The sequence below is a fragment of the Urocampus carinirostris genome, chromosome 12 (genome assembly GCF_059441175.1).
Source record: "Urocampus carinirostris isolate Australia breed hairy pipefish chromosome 12, RoL_Ucar_1.0, whole genome shotgun sequence".
NCBI lineage: Eukaryota > Metazoa > Chordata > Actinopteri > Syngnathiformes > Syngnathidae > Urocampus > Urocampus carinirostris.
The window spans coordinates 31140059-31158332 of NC_142360.1; the positions used below are offsets into that span (position 1 = coordinate 31140059).

At 39.1% G+C, this 18274-nt stretch overlaps 1 protein-coding gene across 1 annotated transcript; it reads right to left on the reverse strand.

Annotated features, from left to right (window-relative positions):
* Positions 1–868: 868 nt before the first annotated feature.
* atg4b (autophagy related 4B, cysteine peptidase) lies at positions 869–11237 on the reverse strand. Its single transcript, XM_088349691.1, has 13 exons — positions 11168–11237; positions 7897–7998; positions 7584–7655; positions 7401–7499; positions 7231–7332; positions 7087–7159; positions 5741–5820; positions 5472–5671; positions 4465–4543; positions 4256–4401; positions 4134–4190; positions 2681–2774; positions 869–1534 (listed from the first exon to the last, which is right to left on the reverse strand). Exons 1-13 carry the CDS (start codon positions 11175–11177, stop codon positions 1461–1463), a joined length of 1188 nt encoding a protein of 395 aa, XP_088205817.1. The 5' UTR covers positions 11178–11237; the 3' UTR covers positions 869–1460.
* Between the last annotated feature and the right edge of the window lie 7037 nt (positions 11238–18274).

Here is an 18274-nt window from a genome sequence, read left to right on the forward strand (position 1 = left end):
GTTGATTTTGTATTGTGTGCACCTTTTTCCGAGTAGAGGACAGAACTGTAGTGCTCCTTACCGCCGCTACCAGGGTGTGGCGCTGTGAGAGGTCACCCAGCATCCACCCCAAAGAAGAAATCCGGATTCTACTTCCTCGTTCGTGTGTAATGTAAACAGACTACACTTCTCTTGCACGTTAAGAACTTTGACATTTTTATCGTTTAATATCTCGTGCATCCATTCCATATGGTTGGTGTAAAGAAGAGGTGAGCCGTTTCTTTTTAAATGAAAGTGGAATAAGAAAGCTTGATACGGTTGAGAAAATGGTTGGATCGCTTTTTTCCGGCCACTTTCTACCACAGAGGAGGAAGTCGCCTAACTGTTGAAGATTATCTCCCAAAAGTAAGTTAATCTTTATGCTCTATATAGATAGTACAAAACAATACAGGTTACTCAAACATACTTATATAAACCTTAAACATAAAAAATATAGCACTGAAGCAACTTACAAACAAATTAAACTTAGGATCTCGTTCATAAGTAGGGCAGCGTCTGTATACTTGTAATTTCATGTCTTTTTTTCCGGTAACGGAATACAAATGATATTTTTGGTATTCTGATTACGTAACGCCGTTACATGTATTCCGTTACTCCCAAGCCTGATGGTAACCTAGTAATAACATGTTATTTTACAAAAGTATGTCGAACTGGCAGCCCTTTGTGATAATCAGAGACAAAAACGGTGCTCTCAGCTTCCCAAAATAAATATATCGTTTTAAAGAAAATTTATTTGGGTTGATGTTTGTGAGTAATGCAATACTCCTTCCGTGACTTTTTCTCCAGGAACTTATTTTCTCAAGGAAAAAGTGCATTGCTTTTTACACACTTCAAAGACTGAAAATCAGTTTATTTTTCACTTCTTGTGTGCGTGTATATATGTACATCACTCCCAAAGAGGAAGTTTATGATGAACCTGAAAGGTTATCTATAACAACGGGACTCTATGTAAAAAAGAATTCCAAAGGCGTCCGCATTCTTTCCTTTCAGTCTCTGTAGTTTCGTGCAATGTAACCAATAGAGAACTTCGGAAGTCCATCTACGCGCCTGAAAGCTTTGGAGACGGTCATTGAGAATCAGTGTGTAGCCTAGCTTACCTTCCCTCAATGTGTGTCCGTTAATGTACGCCGATGAGTGAATAAATAATCCAAAGGCCAAAGATACATTATCGCGATGAGTGGTTACGTAGCGTTAGCCGGAGCGGGTTAAAAGGGGAAAGGCAAGTCACCGTTCTTTTTCCTCCTGGTTTTTGATGACGTTAAGACTGAGGACGCCCACATCAGTTCCGTCCCGGGCCAGATTGCGGCTTTTCCGCCTTCGGAGCGAGGAAAAAAAGACGGGAGAAGCTTCCTTTTTTTTCATTCGTTGGTTTGTTTGTTTGGGCGTCGAACCGAGTCCGTGTCGGATTGGCGGCTCGACCCTCACAAGGAAAGGATCTCGAACTCTTCGTCCTCCGAGTCAAAGAAGCGCTCCAGACGGTCCGAGTCGGAGAAGTCTTAAACACATAAAAAGTGCCTTCAAATAGAGAAATTAAGTGGTGAAAATATGAAGATTTATATTTTCAGATTTAAATTTAGTAGTCAAACAGGGATTGGCAAACTTTTGGGGTTCCTAAATTTTGCAGAGGGGTCTAGAGACTGACTTGAATATCTGCCAATACAGTGTCGTGATCTGATACTTTTCATGAAATTGTTTTTTCAGAAAGAATTAAGGTAAAACCATTTATGATGTCCTATTTTAAGCACTTGACTAGATCATATTTGTTATAAACACTTAAAAGGGCAAGGATTTTTTTTTAAATCAACATTTCATTTTTGTAGTGATACATTCCAGGTTTTTTTTTTTTAAATAAAATATAAACACTATATCTTTGAAAATACTGAAGCGTACTTTAATGTGCAGCACAGTTGTTTTATAAAGACCATTTCTTATGAAGGCGTTAAAAAGCCGACACCCAGGAAAAGACTGACATTAAGTTTGTAAGAAGCGTATCTTTGCTAAAATTAACGACATCTAAAACTAAGAACAACTGATTCTTGAGCTTGTTAAATTTCACCAATGGGACCGAGCTTGCATGTCATAAAATGGTTATTGGAGGTTACATGCCTCGTAACTGCCAGTTACCGTCATGATCGTTCTGTCACCTCTCTAATCTTGCGCACTGTCCTTTTTTCATTTTCTTTCACCTACTCTTTTTTAATCAAGGCTTTCGATGTGAACTTAAAATGGATTGAAAACAAAACTAAAAAGAGAAGCGTCGATGGTACTATCTGTCCCTTGTGCAGAAACCCCACTGTAGTTCCAGTCAACAATCATGCAGCAGGGAAGAGATGTTGTACTTCTAACAACATTCAATGAGATTTGAGTGCGCCATCTTATGGGGAAATGTGGGCGTTGAAGCAAAAGAAAAACTATCCTTTAGTAGTACTTTTATAAGATTATAGTTTTACTATTTTCTTTGTGTGGGTGGGTTTCAAAAACTGGAGTTCGCCCATGCCTGGTATAAAGAATAAAATCTCAGATTTAGGTTTTTTTTGTAAATGCCTATCCTTCCCTCTGTGCACGAGTCAGCGTCAGTAAGGTTAACCGCGAATGCTAGCAGACGCTTTGGATCTGAAACCCAGGCTTCGGTTCGTCTTACCGGGAGTAAGGTTGAGCACATCCACGCTGACCATGTGGGACGGCTGACAGTCCACCAGCTCAAACATTGGTAAGCCGCCTCTGTTGCATGATAACTTTACACACAAACACACAACACAACAATGTGCGATGATTACTCTTGTGTCTTAGGTTTGCAGTTTTTTTCATGTTTTTACCAACATTTATTACTACCTACAGGTGTCCCAAATTATACATTTTGCCTACTATAAATTCTGGACAACAAGCAGTTACTTTTTAGCTACCTTTTAAATAGGGTCCGGATTTTTTTTTTAATGTAGCAGCACCAATGAAAACAGGGAGCTGCTCTTTTCCAAAACTTAAGCGCTCTAAAAACAAAACACTGCAGTGACTTCGGGGAACATTTATAACAACACCCTTTTAGAGGACACATTCGTCCATATTTTGCCAACATCATTCAGAAAATACATAACAGAAGAAAAACAGAAGGTTAAACAGTACTTTATTAAATATTTACACTGTACTCACGATATTTCAACTTTTTCACCTAAAATATAGTCCTCAATTTATACATTCGAATTAAATAGCGGTGGAAGCTATCAATTAAAAATGCTACACTTCTGTATCATAATAATAATAATAATAATAATTTCCTTGTATTGTCATTCTGTGTAACAATGTACACAGAACGAAATGTCGATTGCATCTGACCCGATGCAGCCGCAGCCAAGAGAGGGCGCCGCCGACCACTTTTTAAGTCTTAGGAATGACTCGGCCGGGGCGCGAACCCGAACCTCCCAGTCTCAAAGCGGGCGCCTTACCGCGTCAAGGTCAAGTTTCTTGAGTTTTTTTTTTTTCAATTGATGAGGAACGATAACAAGTGAATGCCAATTGATCCAGTACAGCGACAACCACCAATGACAACAAAAAATGAGGACTTCCACATCTGTGTTACAATCTGGCACTATTCTCCACGGTATGGTTGTCCTGGCGCTTTTCCATCACATTCTACGCACCCCTCAATTGCCTTTTCTTTTTGTGTAATGGGCGCCACCAGGCTGTACTTGCCCAAGACACACCACAGGAAATGGTGCCCCTACGACCCTAGTGGTTAAGGGATCCAACCAATCAATAAATACTGTATGTGCTTGTCTTTGTCATCACCATCTTGAATGGTCACGTGATCCAAAAAGACGTGATGTAAACAACTCTGAGCAGAACTGAAAAATAACGCGGGTAAAAACAAAGTCAGGTGTGCGGTGCCATGGCGCTATTGGCGATCTGCCGCCATAGGCATCGACGCTAAATTCCCTATGCAGTTGATGCCAGGTATGCGCCTATAAATAGGTTTATTTTTTATGGCTGTTTTAACCTGCAGCTTGAAATCCAGTGCAGCCAGTTCAAAGACAAAATTAAGTTTCGCTCTTAAATTTGACCATTCACTCTGTCGTCCACAATTGACTGCATTTACTTACACTTCTTATGCGGGAGCACCAGTCATCAAAGTCGTCCTCTGTTTTGCAGAAGAAACCCTAAAGGGCAAACGTTTCCATCACTAAGCACAGAATGTTCGCCCTCAGTGTAGAAAATTCCTTACAGCGGCGATGGACGGGTCCAGTTCACAGATGTGCATGCGACAGGGCGGATGCTGGCAGTGGTAGGTGTCGTCAGGCACTTGCCCGTCATCGTTGGGCTCCACGGCAGGCTGCGTGGTGTGAGGGTCTAAGTAGATGAGCTCCTCGCCTGGAAAAAGGGAAAACATGTAACACAAAATGGCGCCCGAGAGGCAAAATGTTGGCGACGTACCCACGTAACCGATGAAGTAGTGAGCGCTGTTTGGTTTCCCGCCGATGACACCCAACGACTGAGGCAGCATAAAACATTGCTATGGGGGAACAACAGCACATTTTCAATAGTCACATAATATTGGAACATCACCAAAATGATTTCTTTGCTGACTAGCTGCACAAGTTTGTTACGGACACCAGTCAGATTCCTATTGGTTTTTCAATCCATTTTTTTAAACCTTTGAGCTGTTCTCATACTGTTCCACATTTTTGTGACATCAATACTCATCTGAAAAGGTTCCCACTACCATGGCTTGAGTTTTCAACTTCCTTTTCTGTCCTATGCAGGTTAATATTTCATTGGGTTTCCCCAAAACTTTACAGCTTTCTGTTGATGTCCCAATACTTTTAAAGATTCTTTGTGTCTTTTTTGACACTCATTTTGACACTGTTTTATCAAAATGCTATGCTTGAGGTGTCCAAACTACAGCCAAATTAGAGCACTTTTCAAGCACTTTCAGGCCCAATTTTTCCATTTTTCTAGTACCTTCAAAGGAAGAAATCCATCACCGATCAAAAAAAAACTTTTTTTAATGTAGCCTTTGATAACTGAAATTAAGTCGCTATCTTGCACATACTTTGTGTTATTTTAAACTGTCCGTTTCCCAAAAAAGAGCCGGAATTCCCATGACTAGTCTGATAAACCTGTACTCTTGGATGCGACAGTAGGGGGCAGTAACGCCTCACATGACAACGCGATAATGAGGACTGGAGCCATCATTTACGTCCTTCTTACGCACTTTATAAAAGATTTTCTGAATTTAAAAGCTTGGTCTATGGAGTCAGACTGCTAGAAAACACGGCAATGGAAATAATGTCATGACTTTTTAAGCACTTCACCCAAAATGCAGGAATTTTCCTGACCTTGAAAACACAACATTAAAATTCAAGCATTTTGGAGGATTTCAAAGCCCCGTGCGAACCCTGCTTCCAGAATCTAATTACTTTAGTCTACATTTCAGTCACCTTGAGCGTTTGGATGTAGGCGTCATTGATATCGCTGAGCCCCAGCCGTAGCGGTATGAGGAGGACGAGAGGCCTCCAAAGTGCCAAGTCTCGACCGGGGAGAGCGCAGGCGCCTTCCAGGCAACCGTTCAGTTCGCTCGTGGTGTTTGCCGCCGCCGCAGCATCTCCGCACGCGTCCAGCCAAGGCATGCAAAGACGCTCTGCGAAGAACAACGCGGTTGCTCCTCATCACTTCTGAATTGTTAGGCGAGCGCTCTGCCACAACTCACTGATCTCCTCAATGACCACCGTGTTGTCCATGGCCACGTGCACCACCAACCTGCTCCACGTGTCAAACAACGCCAACTTTCTGGGTGAACAATAAAGATGGACAATATGCCAATCAATAAGAGCATAGAAATTAGGAAATGCGTAAAATGTTCTAAACGTGGTAGAGTTATCCGTTCAACTGTTTGATGTTGAAGTCAACCATGAAAAATACTAAGAAGTATACTTCTCACTGTGTATTAAAATACTTTGCATTCAAGTCAATGGAAGAGCTCATCCAAATGTCAATGGTGCTGTACGGAATTTGGAACTTCTCACTGCGACCATCTCCTGGCTTGTGTCAGCATTGAAGCCTCTGTCAGCTCATTCAAGATACATGTGCTAGTATGTGCATTTCAAAGACAAGCTCAAAGTCTTTTTTCTCTTTTTGGGGTTTGGGTTGGCGTTTGGAATGTACTCAAAAGATGCTTTTTCTTACTTTCACCATCTTAATGCTTCACTAATAAATAGAAAAAACATTGGGACGAGCATGACATTGCTCCCCACCACTTCCCCACTCCCCATTCCTCCTCCCTTAGTGTTCCTCCCTAAATAGCTTTGTTAAAAATAAAATAAAAGCAGATAGTTACGGTGGAAAATATAAGATGAGGGCTCTTTGAACTCAGTTGAGTATTATTAAAACAAACTTAAACAGAGAAAATATTTAACTTTCAACTTTATAAGGACACCTCGAACAATACATCCCAACTTTAACACAAATCTAGAATTTACTGCATCTATTTAACTAATAAATAGTCACAATAAAATATTGTTGGAAAAATACCTATAGTTAACACTGGAGGAAGAAATACATTTGTAATCCGTTAAAAGAAATTCTCCCAAAAGAATTACAACTTTAACTTTCTTCTGTTTACATGTGAAGTGTGTACAACACAAATGTACGACACAACATTGCTCAATGACACGCTAGAAAAGCCCTTAGGTTTTAATTTTTAGATTGCTATGACAGTACTGTCTTATCATTTCACCACTACAATTCCTCAACATAATTTTAAGTCGCTTGAACACAATGCATTAAAGAACTGTCCTCTATTTTTAATACTTTTTTTATTTTCTGATTTTATTAGAATGTTTTTAAATTATTATTAATTTTAATTACCACAGTACAAAAAAAACAGTATAATGTAAAATTATTTTACAGAGTATTGATACAGAGTTCGAATTTTTGTATTGTTCCAAGCCCTACTTAAAAATTCAAAAGCTTTACAGAAGAAGACTTGACGACAGATTTAAACACCAAACCTTACTGTCTTGATGTGCTGCTGCTAAAATAATCGCTAATACTCACTTGAGAACCTGCGCGACTGTGTTTGGCCCGTACCACTGTCCAATTGGCTTGCCCTCACCAACTCCCATTTGTGCTGCAGGATTATCCCAAAAGTTCACACAGTAAGTATAGGCGGTGGCAAATATACAGTGGCAGCTTACTCACCAATCTGATGAATGGAATAATAGCTGTCCTTTTTGTCGATGAATGCATTGAGGATGCTGGCGTACTCTTCTCTTTGCTTTTGTCCCGCCGTCCATCTCCAGTCTGGCGTAGAGAAATCCGTTAGAAACACTTGAAAGTGTTTATCTATCCCGTGGCACGCCACACGCTACCTCTGCCCAAGTGGCGTGACATTAGCGCCTCGCCCAGGATCATCTGCCCGCACCGCAGCATGCATCCCCAACCAGTGTCCGACGTGGGCCCCGTGCCGCCTGAAAATGTGCATACATTCTCACGTATTTTCTTTCAATTGAAAAAAGAAAAACAACATTGCCACATGCACTTACACCACTCACCTATGGGGGGGAAATTTTTTCTGTACGTGAACCAAAGTCGTGAGGTGACGTCTGATAGGATGTCATCCTTTTCTACCAGGAAACACAAAGAACCATACTTGAAGTCATACTCTTTTGCTTTAATTCGGTGATTTTGGAACGAGTCACAACATGGATGGCTGTTAAAGTGAATGGGTGGTGGGTCAATAAATATGATGATCACGCGACCAAGTAGACTTGATCTTCGGCTTCCCATTATGGATTATTTCCTTTTCTTATTATTGTGCTTTGAGACCTGCTATCTAAACTCTGTAAGACTCACGAGTATGCTTACCTGTGAGCGCGTTGTATTCTTTCCCCAAAATCCAAACTGGGTCCGAGGTCTCAGGGAAGTCTTCGAATTCACCAAAACGAAGTGTGTCATAAGTCAAGGTCGCTGCCAAATAAAGAGCACATATTAATACATGTCTGGGACTGAAAAATTAATGGATTTGAATATGTTACACACAAAATCTTTTACATATGCTATGCCAGGAGCCCACTAACACGAGAGTGATTTTTCATTTTTGGTGAAATTTATGGTGTCAACCTAAATAGTAATTTGCCATCTAGTGGTCAACAGCCCAATTAGACCAAATACAAAAATTGCTAGAAAGCAAGGCACAAACCCAAACTATTGATTTTGCTTGAAACTTTCTCATACCTATCAACTTATTCGTTTTTCTTCGTATTTTATGCAATTTTCGAACGTTTCAATTTGTGTACGCTGTATAACATATTTTGTGTTGACGTTTTTTTTTTTTTTTTTTTAAGACTGATCTTGTATAGCCAATATCGTCTCTGTCATTGGTAGACAACATCGTCATCAGAGATAGCTAATGAAGATAAAGTCTGCCGAATCCTGCACTAAGCAACACAAAATTTACTCCAAGTGGGAAAACAGCAAGAAGGATGCTGCAAGAATTGTTTGTGTTGTTTATTTGGTTAATACAATAAAGTTGTTAACCCAAATTATCTTTTTCATTATTCTACATGGTCCGCCTTAATGTGAGTATATAGGTGCCAAATTGCGTCTGTAAGGTTTGTTGTCGATTAAAAAGGCTGTAAAGGCTAAGGTGTTAGGGGAACCATTTCCTGTGGTATGTTTTGAACAAGTAGTGGGGCTTTAAATGTGCTACTTGTGGTTAATGTATTTCTCTGATCTGTACTATTATTATTTTATTGTTTATCAAAGTACTTAAATTCACCTTGATTATTTTAATACATTTTTACATTAAATATAATTTATTGATGATAGGATGGACTTAAATGGTTTGATGATCTGATTTAATAGGTTTTTCTAATCACTAAATAAGACATTGTTAGTTATTCAGAACTTGAGTAGTTTTTGTTCACTAAGCACTTTTTTACTTGTACTTTGATGACTCCTTTTTACTTCTACTTGATTCATTTTATTCCGAAATAACAGTACTTTTACTTTTGGCAACTCTTATCACCTCTGTATAAATCTTAAGTAATGTGTTCCATAGTCAAGACTTTTGAAAAAAGGATTTAGGACATTTTAATTCCAACTAAGGCTTTTTTTTAGAATAATGAATTCAATGTAAGACCTTTCAAGGATCCATTGGAATCCTGGATTTCATGAGGATGCGCAGGGTTTTCCTTTTTTACCAGGATGAAAATGAAGAAAGTAAGAGAAGGACTGTTTCAAATACAGATCCAAAAGCCAACCCAAACCCCAAAGAAGATGAAAACAAAAAAAGAGTATTTGAGCGAGTCTAAGAGAGACACTTATGTGCATGTCGCAGATAGGCAGCCTGACAGAGGCTGCAATGATGATTTCAGCCAGAAGATGCGACAGCAAGAATAATATTTTGAAGTTATTGACACCACCTTTAATATGTGGTTGACGGGAATGCTTTCTTGATCAATTTGGATTATAGAGGAGCAGTTGAGTAACTTTTTGATAAAACATGTAATTTGGATTTGTGAAATGCTGGTATATTAGCAAGACTGGTACCTCTACTTAAGAATGTCTCTACATACGAATATTTCAGGTTACCAAGTACCTGAACGGTAAAATATTTTCCTCTAGTGTCCCTTTCGGCTATATAAACAGTTTACTTTATGGTACCACTACGTAGAGCTAGCGATCGCAATGGATCCCTCAAAGAACACGCAGAAATTCGACGAGGAGAGAAGAAGAGGAAGATAATTTTTCTAGCAATAGAAGCGAAGCAAGAAATAATGTAAAGGTATGAAAAATGGAAGCTTTTGTGTCGACAAAGAGGGGGAGGCAGCCATCATCAAAATTCCAGAAAATATTGGAATATGTGAAAAGAAATCCCCCAGAAAAACTTTTGACAAGTCGGGCTACTGCTCATTACGATGATGTGTGCCTCGCGCATTACCGAAGGATCGTCAAAAGCGGACAAAAGCAGATGTCATTTGATCAGTTTTTCCAAAACACGGGGCAAAAAACACTGCCAAGGACCGGCGGCAGTGGCTCAGGAGGTAGAGCGCTTGTCTTGGGATCAAGAGATCGCAGTTCGAATCCCGGCTCCTCCGTGTTACATGTCGAAGTGTCCTTGGGTAAGACACTGAACCCCTAATACCCTCAATAAGCAGGTTAGCGCCTAACATGGCTGCACGGCCGCTATTGGCAAATGTGAAGCATAATGTAAAGTGCTTTGGAAAGTTTTGACTTGAAAAGCGCTATATAAATGCAGATCATTTCATTTCATAACAAAGAAGCTAGTTTAAAGGTAAATCTCAATATTTTGATTATTTCCTTTATTCTTAGTTTATTTACATTATATGTCTCTCGTTTTGTGTTTATTGTGCAGTAATCTATTTTTTTAAATGAATTTGTTTCATGTTTTGATGTCCTTTTACGATTTATAAAAAAAAAATCATACTTTTGTGGGGCTTGGTATGGACAAAGTTGCCTCGACTTGCAAATGTTTTCAAGTTACAAAGCGACTCCCAAAACCAATTAAATTCGTAAGTAGAGGTAACACTGTAGTTGGTGCTGGCGTATGAAGTCAGACAAGACCAGACTATTTACGTGCTAGGACAGGACTTTACCTAAGACACTTTTGGAACTCTACTTTATAGTTTCGCTCTCTCACAATAATTTCACATTTAACTGTTTCTTACTAACCACCAACAGTCTTAATGAAGTCCAACCAAAACAAACGCCATTTCGCAACTAACTTTGTGCCAAATGAGGGTTGTCAATCATCTTTTTGTAACGATGACTGAGCAAACTATTAGCATTAACACTTAAATTACGAGCGCCACTTTAAATTACATCTAAAAGTAAATATGACTCGTGTACACAATTTGAGACTTTAAAGAAAAGCATAGAAAACAACCACAAAATCAAAACGAAAGGCAAGCTAGCGTAATTTAGCTTTTAGCTTTGGTCATCACTTTAGCAGGGCTAACGCCAACGAAGCAGCAAAGGAATGTCGCTTTGGCGCTTGGTTGGCAGCTCCAACCGACTGTTGCCCGCAAGTAAACTTTTGTTGTGTGTCTTTTGTTGTGTTCTTTGACAACATTTAATGTTTTGATATTATTTTTCCTCAAAAATGTCGCCCTACCTGCGTCCATCCTCAGGAGCTAGGGTTGACTTGTTTGTTATTCTCTAGTCAGTCTGGTGCCCTCTCGACCAATGGCGAAGCAGCTGTAGTGCGGAAGTTAGGAGGAAGGCGGGATAAGGCGAGTTTAGCCAATAGGATTTGATATACGGTTTGCACTGACTATAGAAAAACTGATGACGTAGGGAGGCCGGGGGAATGTCACCGAACACAGAATGACGCTGTTTAGAATAGAATAGAATGGAATACAGTGGGACCTCGCTACTTCGCGCTTCAACGTTCGCGGATTCAGAGCTTCGCGGGCCTAAAAAATAATAGTAATAAAATAAAATAATAAAAAAAAAAAAAAAAAATATATATATATATATATATATATATATATATATATATATATATGAATATATATATTTTTTTAAGCATTTTTGAAGGGGCTACGCTACTTCGTGGTTCCATGTTCGCAGGTTCAGAGCTTCGCAGGTCTAAAAAATAATAATAATAAAATAAAATAATAATAAAAAAAAAAATTAAGCATTTTTGAAGGGGCGTCGCTACTTCGCAGATTTTCACTTTTCGCGCGTGGTTTTGGTCCCCATTAACTGGGTCTAGGAAATAATAATAATAATATATATATATATATATATATATATATATATATATATATATATATATATATATATATATATTTTATTTATTTATTTTTTTTTTTTTTTAAGGTGCGCCGCTACTTCGTGGATTTTCACTTATTGCGGGTGGTTTTGGGCCCCATTAACCGCGATAACCGAGGTCCCACTGTATACCTTTCTTGTCATTGTTACAACATGGGTTGAATATATTGTGACAACGAAATTGGACGTGGCACTCCAGTTTCGCATTTTACAGTGAGGATAAGGAAAACAAAGAGATAAAGGAACAAAGAAGATTTTTGTACTGTCCTTGATTGCATAGGTTTGGTTTTCCTCCGGAGGGGGGTGTATGAGGGGGTGAGGGACAGACAGAGATGGCCGGATCCAACTAGATGTTTGATCTTATTGTACACACGGTCCGGTGTTTTTTCCCCTAATTGCTCAGTCCACGTATTGAATGAATTTGGGAAGCACAGTCCTTAAGCAAATAACAGTACGATCAAAGTCACCGACGATAAAAAAAAAACGATAAAAGCTCCGTTGGGATTTAAAGAATCGTTTACTCAATTACAGTAATAGTATGCTGGTAATGTATGGGGGCAGAAATTATGGTCATGGTGACTGTGAAAATAATGATGGGGATGATACTAATAATGATGATGACATACCTGTCAACCTCCACAGCTCCATGCCCGTACAAACTGCCGTATTTTCCCGTACAAAATGCAAAATAATCGTATACCTTTTTTTTTTTTCCGGAATGATGCATGATGGGAAATCCCCAGGCGGCAGACGCATGCGCACAGTAGCATCAAACCGCTCGCTTCGTTTGCAATGAAAAAAACGATACCGAGATAGAGGCTTCCGCGGCGAACTCCTTTGACTTGATTTATTTGCGTGATAGTCGCGTGGTACCCAACATTGACAAATTTGTAGATGTAAGACACATTTGTTAGGGAGGCGCAGAGGTATGGTTAAATAATCCTTCTTCCTAGGACAGCACGGCGGCGCAGTGGTTAGCACATGTGCGGCACAGTTCTGAGGTCATGAGATCAAACCTTCCTGTGTGGAGTTTGCATGTTCTCCCTGTGCCTGCATGGGTTTCTCCCGGGCACTCCGGTTTTCTCCCACATTCCAAAAACATGCATGTCAGGTTAATTGGCCGGTCCAAATTGTCCCGAGTGAGTTGTCTGTCTCTGTGTGCCCTGCGACTGGCTGGCAACCAGTTCAGGGTGTCCCCTGCCCACTGCCCGAGGATTGCTGGGACAGGCTCCGGCACCCCCGCCACCCTACTGAGGATAAGCGGTGCAGATAATGGATGGATGGATGCTTCTTCTTTAGTGTTACGATAACATTGTTTTTTTGTTTTGTTTTTCGTTAATTTAAGCTATAAAATAGGAATAATGAAACGTGTTAGTCTCTTAGGGGTGCTTTCAACTTTTTTTAGTCCGCCATATTGGTGAAGGCAGAACAGACATAAACAATAGTACGGTACGAAAGGGCTTCCGTATTGGTCCAGGCAAACATTAGTAATGCTGCAGACAGAAGTAGGAAGTCGGAGTTTTCTAACCTTCGACATTGAGAAAAAATATGTACCCCGACTTCACGACCAGGACCTCCCACTTCAGCCGCCATTCCAATGATACTTTGGTCGTCGGAGGTTGGAAAACCCTGACTTTCCACCCTTCTTGGGATACTTTGGAGTCGTATTTGGTACCATCCGAGTAGGATAATCTGACTTCCTATTGTATGGAAATTAGCAAAAGTATAGTGCATTTTGTGCTTTTAATTGTATTCATTTAAATCTTTTGGGGAAACTGCCATACCGTGTCACGGTTTGCCAAATAAGGTCAAACACATAATACGTATACAAGGAATGAAATAATGTTTTATTCATAAGAATAGAAAAAGGTGATTTGATTCACAATTCTGAATCGAAGAAAAAAAACATGAAACGGAAGCACAAGAAAATATTACTGCATCTTCCTTTCATCAAACAAAACCTGAGGAAAAACAGGCAGTTTGGTCAGAAGAAATTTGTTTAAAAAAAATGTGTTGCAATAATTCCGGGGTATCAACGTCAAACGGATAAAATCAAATCAAATGAAAATGTATTTGTGTAGCATTTTTAAGGCATCAAATCGCTACTGAAATTGTTGTTTAAAAACAATAAAAATACAATAAGAAAATCACTACTCCCCACCAATGTTCCCTCTAAACTGCGCGCGTGCGCAATCGCGCAATGCCCGCACATTCTCAGCGCACAAAAAAAATCAAGCCAGCGCACAAAAATCAGGGCTCGAAATTGCTAATTAAGAAGCGAATTAAGTCAAAGTTACAGTGCATGAAGGTAAAAATACACGGGTTCCCCTGACGCTGTTTTCTAAATGCGGTATTTTGAAGTCAATCTCGAAGTCGAACGAAGTTGAGTAAAGTCGGTCGAGTTTTTCGAGAACCGGCTTCTTCGGCTCGGCTCACTAAAGAGAACCGGCTCTTCAGGTTGTTTTTGCTTCTTTAATGCCTACACGACCAAATATTATGTAAAATTTTGCAAGAAAAGACTTAAAGGAAGGGGGGGGAATAGAACAAAAAAGAGTAACAAGTAACAACTAGGAAAAAATAAACACAATGAGATTTTTTTTAAAGGAATTAAAAAAGAGGGAAAAAGAAGAAAAAGTTTGTGTTGCATTCAAATAATTTCCAATTATACCAAGTCAATCTTGTTGCCAACATTGTACTTCCACTAAAAAATGTGATTAAATGCAACCGACTAAATAAGCCCCCAAAAATGTTAGTATTATGCGACAAAAGATACCAGGAAAAAAAAATGAAAATCTTGTGAAAGAATTGTTGTAAAAACAAATGTTTGTAGGTCGTACAACCTTTGCAAAAGTACATTAGTCATTTCATTTAAAAGTGAAAAAATAATTTTGCATTGCCGGAAACTCCGCAAAATGTAACGTGATGTCAAGTTTTAGACATGTTTGATAATGACTCAGTTGCCACACTTGGGATTGCTGTTGCTCACTGTTGCTTCAAGCGTTGCTCACCAACTTTGTGTGAACGCTCAGACCCGTGGAAAATTACAGGGAACATTGCTCCCCACCCAACATAACGGAATGTTAAATACACAGACACTGTGAGACACACACACCAAATAAGTAAAAAAAATAAAAATTAAAAATAAAAAATGAAATGAAATAAAAACAGCATAATACCCCCAAAACACTCCAAGATATGTACAGAAAATGTTTGCTTTTCAGGAAAAATAGTATAAAATAAGCAGGGTTGGGTAAGGTTACTTTAACTTGATTGCTTTCAATTACTTTTGGATTACTTTAATACCAAATATGCTAATAAAAGACAAAAGAAACTAAATATGAATAAAATTACTAAATTTTGTGCAGGCTTGGGGAGTAACGGAATACATGGAACGGCAAAAATGATGTTGGCAAGCTGTTTGGATTTATTTTCATTTTGTTTCTGTCGCATTTTATGTTAGTTCTGCCGGAGATCAACGAGATCAAAGTGATCAAACCCAGGAGTGAAAGCTTACCACGTGTTGTGAGTCATAATTTTAGTCATATTTAGTTTCTTTTATCTTTTATTAGCATATTTGGTAATGGAGTAATACAAAAGTAATTGAAAGTAATCCAGTTAAAGTAACCCTACCCAACCCTGAAATAAGATATTTTTTAACAACATATCTGAATAAACATTATAACATTATGCATTTGAATTAATTTTTCAAACCACTTATCACTGTTTTATCAGGTCTGGGGACTCTATTACAATTTAATTGGGGGGCCTCCTAAGCCAGCGTCTGGGAAGGGCCAAATGAAAGATTAAGCTACAAGCCAAAGGCTGGACTGATGGAACGTTTGAACATTTTTACCAGTTTGATACACATTCCTAAAATAAGAACTTTTTTGACCTATTACTACGTTGTTACTTTGTTTTTACCAGGTTGTAATTTTTAAAAGTAAAATAGGCCCAGTCCACCATTAAAACATAATGCCAGTTAGAAATCACATTTCAATGACCCATTACTGTTGGGCTATTTTCCGAACCTCTCCGCAGGCCATTCAGGTGTTCTTAGGGCTCGCAGGCACCACATTGAAGGCCCCTGGTCTAGTGAATCTAATCGAGCCTACTGAAAAAAAACCTGAATATTTTCCAATATGATAAGATAAATAAAGATTTTTTTTTATAGATCTGTCTGTAATCTCTAATTTCCAAGGCACAAAAGACACATTTCCTCGATATAAGAATCCCCATGAAAAAAATATTAAAAACAATAAGAAGGTATTATCCAGGCACCAACTGAAGCCTATATATTAGATTTCCGAAAAGGTGGTCCAAAATCACTTCAAATAAAATCAATTTATAGCCTTTTTTTACTCATACACTAGACTACAATACAATAAAGTGCAAGGAGAAGTCACATACAGCGAAAACAAATACACGATTCACGGTGTATGATACAATAATGATTGAAGATCATCTCAGCGGCTGGAGAAAACCTCAGGGGCTGGACATGGCCCACGAGTCTTGACTTTGACATAGGTGCCATAATCATTAAAGTATAAATAAGGTGCAGTTACTATGTGGCCTAGTCCAAATGTAATGTAAACACAACTGAAGGCAATCTTCATACTAAGCCACTTAGCAATATTTTCCACGATTTAGTTGATTTTAAGCTGGCAAAAGTATCTACAGTGGAACCTCGGTTCTCGACCATAAATCGTTCCAGAACCCTGTTCGAAAACCGATTTTTTCGATCATGGAAATCATTTTTCCCATTAAAAATAATGTAAATCGTTTTAATCCGTTCCAACACCCTGAATGTTTACCTTGAATGTTTAACGTAAACATAGAGCTAACCCAGGATAATCGTACGTCTGCGTTATCGTAATCTTTCGTACGGAACGTGTAAAAATAAAAAAATCAGGTCGTTTACAAGTCATTTAGCACCCGGGTCTCCACAACAAGTGGTGAGCGGTTCATTGGAAAGGGGGCTCCGTTACAACACCCTCAATATTGGGCTCCGTTCCAACACCCTGAATGTTTACCTTGAATGTTCAACGTAAACATAAAGCTAACCCAGGCTGATCGTACGTTCGCGTTATCGTAATCTTCCGTACGAAAGATTACGCTAACATGAAAGTGTAAAAATAAAAAAAAGGATAAAGAAAATAATTATGAATAGGATTTCTTACCTTTGTGGTGGTCAGCACATTATTTCTTTCTTAAATGCAATAGTTGTACGCACTACTTTTCGTTTTTCACCTGTAGCAACTTCTTCTGAGGCATAATAAGGGGCTAAAACACTTCGTTCACCTGTATTAAAAGTGAAAGCAAAACGAAGCACGTCCGCACGCGATAACAGTTGGTCACGAAAAGAGCGATCTACACCCGTACGCCGCTCAGCATCGCATCCTAGCGTACGCACTCACGCATTACCGGCGTTCGAACTCCGATTTTTTGACCGAACAGCGAAGCAAGAATTTCTCGAAATTTTGGGTCGGATTCCGATTTGTTCGAACTGAGAGGCGTTTGAAAACCGAGGTTCCACTGTATAAGATAAAACGTACAATATGGATGCATTATTTTTCCTACTTATCGTATTTTCCGCACTATAGGGCGCACCGGGTTATAGGGCGCACCCCCAAAAAATAGTTTTTGGTCCTATATCTTCCATACATAAGGCGCACCGGATTATAAGGCGCTACAATGGGAACGTCGACAAAACAGTCAGATAGTTCATTCAAACTTATTACCCCCTTAACATTCCGAAAGCTTGCAAAGAAGCAAATACGTGTCGTAGACACGTGCGGATGCGGTGTCCGTACGATGTCACTCAAATGCATCGTTCCAAATATCATTCGGAAGGTTAAAGTCTTGGGATTCAAGAAATGCCAACCATTCCTTAAGTTCTATTTTCTTTTTCGCTCGCAACTTTACTGTGCATATGACAATAAACACTTGGAATTTAGTTTAATTTAAAAAAAGACCCATCACAGAAACACCAATCACTCTGAAACAAGATACTGGGAAAATATATAGCCGGAGTAGCTCACCGAAATCGTTGCGTTCAATAATAATGTGCAACCATGGTCCTCTTATATCCGTGAGTGTAGTAAATCCAGGAGCGTAAAATATTTACAAATTCAGAATGGTAAAACATGTTTTCTCCGTAGACAACCAAACTTGTTATTCACATTCATCTTTTTCGGCCAATTGCAGGCTTTGTTTTGCCCCTTTAGCCTATGCGAGCCTGTAAATGATAAAAAGGATCCGCCCCCTTTACCTCCGAATAACTTTAGCCAATAGTGATCGATTCAAATGATGATTGACACATTGGCTGGGAAATGAAACGCCGGCATATGTATCCCAGCATACACCGCGGACCACATCGCCTACGAGGAAAAATCTAGTCGGCGCCTGCTTGCCTTTGTTGCGAGACCTTGCGACTTAATATTGATCC

Coding starts and splice junctions, on each gene's coding strand:
- atg4b (XM_088349691.1), bottom strand. Junction 5,672..5,740: donor GGTGGTCATTGAGGAGATCA/GTGAGTTGTGGC, acceptor TGTTCTTCGCAG/AGCGTCTTTGCATGCCTTGG. Junction 4,402..4,464: donor CTACTTCATCGGTTACGTGG/GTACGTCGCCAA, acceptor CCCTTTTTCCAG/GCGAGGAGCTCATCTACTTA.